Raw genomic sequence first — 7524 nt, 5'->3', positions numbered from 1 at the left:
TCAATAGTATAACAGTGACAGGAGGAAAGACTTTTGTAGAGTCTGTGACACCAAGCATGTCAAATCAAATCCACATAACCACCAAGAAAAAGGCATAGCATTAATATGCTAGAGTGCAACTCCTACAACACGTACTGGCATGAGCCCAGACAAACTGCTCATGAGATGAAAAATCCACACCACTCTCCACTCATTAAAAATAAACTGATTCCAAAATGTTCAGATAAAGATCTAATCAGAGGCAGAAATGCTGAAGCAAAGCAACAACAAGGCCTTTAGTTTAACAGAAGACATGGAGTGTAAGACTTTCCTCCGCTTCAGTCAGGAATCCAGTCATGGTGGAGCTAATTGAGGATACGAAATGGAAATGACTGGTGTGCTTGTATCAGTTGTACTCTCCAAGAGAGGGAGAGATGAGAAGGAACAGACAATATTTGCAGCTGTGGATATCATCAGAGGAAGCCACTGAAACCATGCCAATGAGGTCAGAGCCGGTAAGAACAGAGACATGTCAACAGGACTCTTGTCAGAAAGACAGTAGCAGTGATGGATGTAAAACTGGAAAGTCACACTAAAAATCCTTTTGGAAAAATCCTATAAACCTGCTGTCAGACTATGTTGGTTCAGAGAAATCAGAAAACTTAGGAATCTTTAAGTGGAAAGACATGAGATCTTTATGTCAATGCTTTTATGTTATGAGAAACTTTATTAGTTAAAGTTAAGTTACTAATTTTAAGAGAGAAATATTCAAGTATGTATTTGGTGCTTTAAGTGTTAAGATTTAAGGTTACAGCATTATTATTATTATTATTATTATTATTATTATTATTATTATTATTATTATTATATCACGGCAGACCCAACGATGTTTACATGAACATGCTTTACAGCTTCTCTTTATTGGCCACTTTTCACACGCGGTTGCTGTGCGCATGCAGCTGGTCTTATTTCCAGCACACGGTCCGACACATAACACAACAGCAGAGAGAGCACCGACTTTAAGGCAGGTGTGACCACCTCTCTTGCAGCAGCACTGCAGACCACGCCCCACCATACACATTAACCAGGCAAAATAAATATTTATGCAGGTATTTTGCAAATATTTATTATTCATTTTTTAGGAGCATAGTGCTTTTTTCCAATTATTTTTAAAATTCAGGTCAAAGCCCAAAGAGGATACAAGGATGACGGCTCAGTCTTTGTTTGCTACATGGATAATTTAAGTCCATCTTTTTAATTAATTTAAAAGAGACCTTCCCCTGGATGTTTTTCTTTTTTGTTATAATTTTTTAAGAGTTCAAGTGTGTTCATTACATAAATAAAATTTAATTTTCTTTGTAGCACTTCATGGATTTCATAAGCAACACACTATAGTTGTTTAGCATAACGGTAAAAAACAATGTGTGCAGTGTTATCTTTGTTTTAGATGTCAAAAAGTATTTGCGGCTCCCAGTTTTCTTTTCCGTGTAAACTGGGTCCAAAAGGCTCTTTGGGTCTTAAAGCTTGCTGACCCCCGAGTCAAGGTGTGAAAAAGGGTTTCGGGTGAAACCGTTGTGAGACCCTGCCTCATCCTATCAGTGAGTTATTGAGATGAGTCACATGACCCTGGCCTAGCTGCGATGTTTAGTATTCAGACCAGTGGTTATGAAGTCATCAGAACAGGAATATTACTCAAACTCATTAATCATTTGTTTCAGCAATTTGATCCTGTAGATATGCGTTTTTTGTTAGGTAAATTAACATTATTTAATATTAAATATGAGCCATTGGTTTTATTTAATCACCTGATAACAGTTGGGTACAGCTCACCGGTGTACAGGTAAACGGTGGTGAAGGAGGCTGAGGTGAAAGCTTTACCCAGGCAGGCCAGCGTGGTCCTCAAAGTCTGCATGTCTGTGGGGTTAGAAACGGGATTGGGAATAGGACCAGGATCAGAATTCAAGGCAGGCTCAGGATTTTGTTCAGGTTCACGATAGGACATAGGGTCAGAATTAGGGTTAGGATTAAAGACCTAGATCAGTGCCAGAATCAAAGATTTGGGTAGGAATTAGAATTAGTATTGAAATTAGAATTGGGATCATGGTCCACATTAGGATCGGGGTCAAAATCAAGACCCAGACTTCAATAGAGATTGGGACTTAGATCAGGATAAAGATCAGAATCCAAAATTAGACTCTGGGTCGGAGTCAGGTTCATATTCAGGATCAGAAATAGGATCTGGATTAGAATCAGTTTCAGACCAGGATCAGAATCTGAACTGAAATCAGAGTCAGCATTAGGATTGTGACTGGGATCCTAATTAAGATCAGGGTCATGATCAAATCCAGGACAGGGAATAGAAATGGATTGGGGTTATGTTCATATCAGGGTCGAATCACGATTCAGATTGGGTCGTTGTCAGAATCCAGGACCATGATTTGAATTAGGATTCTTTTAAAAAATTCAAATTGGAATTAGAATCGGGATCTAAATTAGAATCAGGAACAGGGCAGTATCACAGTCGGGATTAAGATTACAGTTCAGATTGCATCAGGATCAGATTCTGGATCAGGATCAGGGTTGAATCAGAATCAGATTTGGGATCACAATCCTAAATCAGTGTTATGATAAATTTGGGGATATGGAATAGGATCTAAATCAAGATTGCGATCAGAATACGGATTGGGATCAGTTTCCGAATTAGAATCAGGGCCAGGGTCTCAAATAGATTCAGAATGGGGATCAGGATTAGGATGTACCTGTGGGGACAAAGATGTTGGCAAAGATGATGGCGGCAGAGAAGAAGAGACAAACTGCCTGAGAGACCCGCCTCCCCAGGTAACTGAGTATTCCCAATGCAAACAGTTTGGCGGGAATATCTACAGCTCCAAAGATGATCTGCATCAGGTAAATACTCACCTGCAACAACAAACAACCAATAGGAAGGAAGTACAGTAGATCCAACCAATAGGATGGGAGAAGAAGTTTAAACAGGTGTACTGAAACTTCAGCAGGTAAGTAGGAAGACAGGTATCGGGTTGCTCACCCCAAACTTCTGGAGGTCCATCGCCAGGCCATAGTATGCAAAACTAGTAGAGAACCTGCACAGAGGTGAGTACACAGGTGTACAGGTGGATACAGGAGCTTCATTTTATTTAATAAAAAAAACATAAAACAGATAGAAGAAGCAGGTAAACAGAAGAGCAGGTAAACAGGTAAGCAGGTGAGACAGGTGAGCATATGAGCAGGTGTATGTCTGACCAGACGGCCATCAGACAAATGGAGATGCGTCTCATCCCCGGGGTCCTCAGCAGGTCGAACATCGTGAATGTTGAACGAGCCGACTCAATCTCTTTGTTCATGTGAGAGTGGAGCACCTGCAGTCACATGGGACAGAGCTCAGCATCTGATTGGAGAAATTGCACTTTTACACAGGTGGCCAGGTTACCTCAACAGTGATCTTATCGATCATCTCTGATTTCCCGTTGATCCGAGCAACTCGGTGAAGACTCTTCAATGCGTCCTCAGAGCGCTGGTTCAAAACAAGCCATCGAGCTGACTCTGAGTACCACCTGACCAATCAGAGCACAGAGAGAACTACCTGACCAATCGGAGAGCAGAGAGAAACACCTGACCAATCACTGTCCTGTTTTTTAAGTCTGACTGACCAGCTGTAGGCGAAGAACAGGAAGTTAGGTGCACAGACAACCATCTGCAGCTTCCTCCAGTCTCTCAGCCAATATGCAAGCCCGGCCAGGACCATTTGACCAAAGGTGAAGAAGAAGGAACTGAGTGTGCCGACTACTGTCCTCGTCTTGGTTGTGATCCACTCAACCTCTGAGGAGACACTCAGTTAGGAAGACAGACAAGTGCCCAGGTGGACAGGTAAATAAGGAACCAGGTAGACGGGTACTTAGGGAAACTCCGTTAATGATGACCCCAGACACCGCCATCCCACTCAGAAACCTGAAGATGCAGTAGGTGGAGTATGTGGGGGAAAGGGCGGAGCTACAGCCAAGCACAGCAAGTTGCAGGTATGACCAAATCAGAACGGACCGCCTCCCAAACCTGAGAGATAGACAGAAGGAGTCGGATTGCACTGCTAACCTGAGACAATGAACAGGTATACACAGGTAACTCTCACCTGTCAGATAAGCTGCCGTAGACTATGGCTCCCGTTAAAACTCCACCCATATAAATGGTTTGAATCATTTGTTTGAGAGGACGGAGGGAGCAGACCAGACTCCACTGTGACACACACAGGTGAGAGATTGATAGGTAAGAGACAATTGACCTCATTAACATATCTGTGGCAATGCGCGCTAATAGGCTCGCTGTGTGCCTGCCGCTACCTCGGAGACGGTGGTGGCGAGAAAGTCTGATTGCTCAAAGGTCCATCCGTCAATGCAGTCTTCGGTCTCTAGGTGGCTAACATTAGTGGAACTGTTAGCAGCTAACAGCTGCCACTGAGGATTCGCATACCTGGACAACAGGTGCAACAGGAAATGATGTGACGGTCAGGTTAAATATTTAAACAACTGAGGAGAAGGAAGAAAACCTTACCTCCTGCAGCGGGCCAGTCTATTTCCTGAAGAATCAGGAGGGATAAACATTTTCAGCAGCTGCTTCTCATCCACCTGAAACAACCAATCACATTCATCCATCCAGATTTATTGATTTAAGGAAGTAAAATTGAGAAAACTAAAGAAATGGGATCATAGTGCCTGCACTAAAATGCCCAGACAGGTAGACAGTCAGGCTGACAGGTCACCTGGTGAAGGTGCGACAGGTTGCTCAAGCTGTGATTGGCTGGTATGCTGCAGTAGTGAGTGGGGACTCCAGAGACAAAGTTGTTTAGCAGGTTCTGACTCGCCATCAGCAAACCAGGTAAACTGATCAGGGTCACATGGATCCACTGGTACCTGCCAAACCCACCAACCTTGCCATAACAACAGGAAACACATTAACCCTAACCCTACACACCTGTATGACACACCTGGACAGTGAAGTTATTTCTTGCATAGGAGGAATTTAAGTGTCTCACCTCATCCAGCAGCTCAGCGAATCCCATCTCAGCAACAACAACAAATAGCAGCAGGTATCTTCAGGTGCTTCCAGGTGTTCTCAGGATCTGAACTTTTGTTCCATCAGAACAAACCTGACAAGAAACCAAACAGCAGACCTGAGCAGGTGTTTGGGTCAAAGGTCAAAGAGTGAAAAACATGAAAACAACTGCTCCGAGTTTCTTCTCGAGTTTAAAATTGTGAAATATTTGCATGGAGTCTGGTAAGAGCTCTTAAAGGATTACAGTCTGCAGCTGAGGAGAATGCAGAGGCAGAAAGAGGATTTACTCAGAGTACTTACAGAGGCTGTCGGACGGCCCGCTGACGGAGGGGCGACTGACGAAGCAGGCAGAAGACAGACTGAGAGGAAATGAGTGACTGGACATTAATCAGTGACTTTAGGACACTGTCTATTTTCCTAACTTTGTGTTTGTGTTAATGTTTGTGAGACACTGGCGACATCGTCAAAGTCACCACCAACATCACCACCAACCAAACAGCCACCTTCAGCAGGGAGGAAACGATCACACTGTAGCACTCCATCAGAGAACTAATGCGGTCTGTGCTCTGACAGCGACCCGAGTATTTTAATAAAGAACAGGAAGACTGGAGCAGAAGATCAGGAACAGGAACATAATCATGTATCAGTAATAATAAGTTTGTATCTCAACGAGTCGAGAAAGAAAAACTGGATAGAACACAAAAATTAGACAACAATTAGAAGGATTAGACATTTAGATTTTCAAAATAAAATACTTTATTGGGGCTCTTAGTCATACTGTTGTGATTTCAAAACAAAAGTCCATAACAGTTCATCAGGAAGTGTTCAAAACATCTGAAAACTGTGGAAACTTGTCCCCCCCCCCGTGGAGTCATCTGTTTTCGTGTCCTCGCTCCTCACTGAGCTTCTCGCTGGAATTTGTCCAGCAGTTTTTGCAAACAATCATCTCAGCAGGTTTCCGAATGGTGGTGGCAGCAACTCATGAACACGCTGTGACACGTGTGTCAGTGTCCCAATCAGGGCGCAGCAGAGCAGGCGACTTTACAGTGTTTATGAAGCTGCAGAAAGACTGACACAGGTCAGAGGTCACAGCGTGACATGTTTCTTCAGTCACACAAAAACTCTTGAAACTCTTACTGCTACAACTACACGTTTCTTTTCCAGCTATTTATTAATTAGTGACTTACTTATATATATATATATATATATATATATATACACACACACACACGTGTGTATATATTGTACTATTCTTAGTTAGTGTATTGTCTGTCTCTTTAATGTTGGTTTATAATGGAGCACTGTAACAAAAAAAATTTTTTTATTTCCCCCAGGGATCAATAAAGTATTCTGATTCTGAAAAGCCTTAAAATGAAACCGTCAGTATGCCACACCAGACTCCATTTAAAAACTGTCTGATTTTAGATTTTATTCAAGCTCAAACTGCTCCTTCCCGTCAGTCTTAGTTCACATTCAGGCTCTGATCAAACAGACCAGACTCCATTTAAAATCTGTCTGATTTTAGACTTTGAATTGAAAATAAGCTGAATTGTTCAGTTCATGTTTGGCTGTTTCTTTCTGTGACAAAGTTTCTCTTTGGAAATACAAAATGTCTCAAACATGAAACTGTTTCTACCGAGTTTCTACTGATTAACAAATCAACCAACCAATCATAAATCAGTCTGTGAGCTACGGGACAAAAGAAATGTTTAGTGAACATCCCAGTCTGTGTATAGGTCATTAGTGAATCTGCCTTGTTCACGATGACTCGACGTTGTTCCCGTCACGCTTCGCCGTCTCTCAGTTGATCATTACCGACCTCTGTAATCATCCATCACACTCAGTCTGAGTAACCCTCAGAGGTCAAACATACGTGTTCAGGTTGGTTTCCAGCAAAGAGCCCTACTTTGACACCGTCACAGGTTTATCTGTGGCACGGCCTTTAAAGGAGTGTCCATAGCCCCATCCTGTGCCTGTACAAAACATGACGTCACCTGGTTGGCGCTAACTAACGACTGAACCAATAACTGAGAGGTAAATAAGAACTGTAGAGGCTCGTCGTTGTGTCTCTCTGATGCTGTCGGCGGTTTCTCGCTGTGGCGAGCTGCAGTGAAACACGTGAATCCACTCATTAGCTGTGATGTTCGGGTCTGTAGACTGAATGAATCAGTGTGGAGGGGAGCCTGTTTGAGTCAGGTGACCCGCTGGATAACCTGACTACACTTGTCACGTCCTTTACCGCCACAAGACGGCGCTAAACATGCTCCAATAACTAGTTAGTTATTTCTTAAATCCAGCTTCACAGAGTTAAACCTCTGAGCTGTAAGTGAGCCTGAACACACACACACATTTCACTGACATGTTGGACTTTGGTCTTTAAAAGAACTCAGCGTGCTCATTCAGTTTGACTTTATTCACACAGAAACCAGAACACCAACGGTCCCTGAAGGCATCGTGGTGGCTTCAACAACACCTCATTGT

General features: G+C 42.8%; 1 protein-coding gene across 1 annotated transcript in view; it reads right to left on the bottom strand.

Annotated features, from left to right (window-relative positions):
• Positions 1–5409, bottom strand: part of oatx (organic anion transporter X) — a 20488-nt gene extending 15079 nt beyond the window's left edge. The window contains exons 1-13 of the mRNA XM_005753227.1: positions 5344–5409; positions 5024–5137; positions 4751–4918; positions 4543–4616; positions 4332–4461; positions 4124–4227; positions 3893–4047; positions 3648–3816; positions 3428–3551; positions 3241–3356; positions 3026–3080; positions 2739–2898; positions 1785–1893 (exon numbers count right to left, since the gene is read on the bottom strand). Of these exons, the coding sequence (XP_005753284.1) occupies positions 1785–1893; positions 2739–2898; positions 3026–3080; positions 3241–3356; positions 3428–3551; positions 3648–3816; positions 3893–4047; positions 4124–4227; positions 4332–4461; positions 4543–4616; positions 4751–4918; positions 5024–5050 (1391 nt within the window). The 5' untranslated portion in view covers positions 5051–5137; positions 5344–5409. The remainder of the gene's footprint in view (positions 1–1784; positions 1894–2738; positions 2899–3025; positions 3081–3240; positions 3357–3427; positions 3552–3647; positions 3817–3892; positions 4048–4123; positions 4228–4331; positions 4462–4542; positions 4617–4750; positions 4919–5023; positions 5138–5343) is intronic.
• Positions 5410–7524: the final 2115 nt, after the last annotated feature.

The sequence above is a fragment of the Pundamilia nyererei genome, unplaced genomic scaffold (assembly GCF_000239375.1).
Source record: "Pundamilia nyererei isolate P.nyererei 1_Seehausen unplaced genomic scaffold, PunNye1.0 scaffold00414, whole genome shotgun sequence".
Taxonomy (NCBI): Eukaryota; Metazoa; Chordata; class Actinopteri; order Cichliformes; family Cichlidae; genus Pundamilia; species Pundamilia nyererei.
The sequence above is the reverse complement of the archived record's forward strand: the minus strand, read 5'-3'. Positions and strand labels throughout refer to the sequence as shown.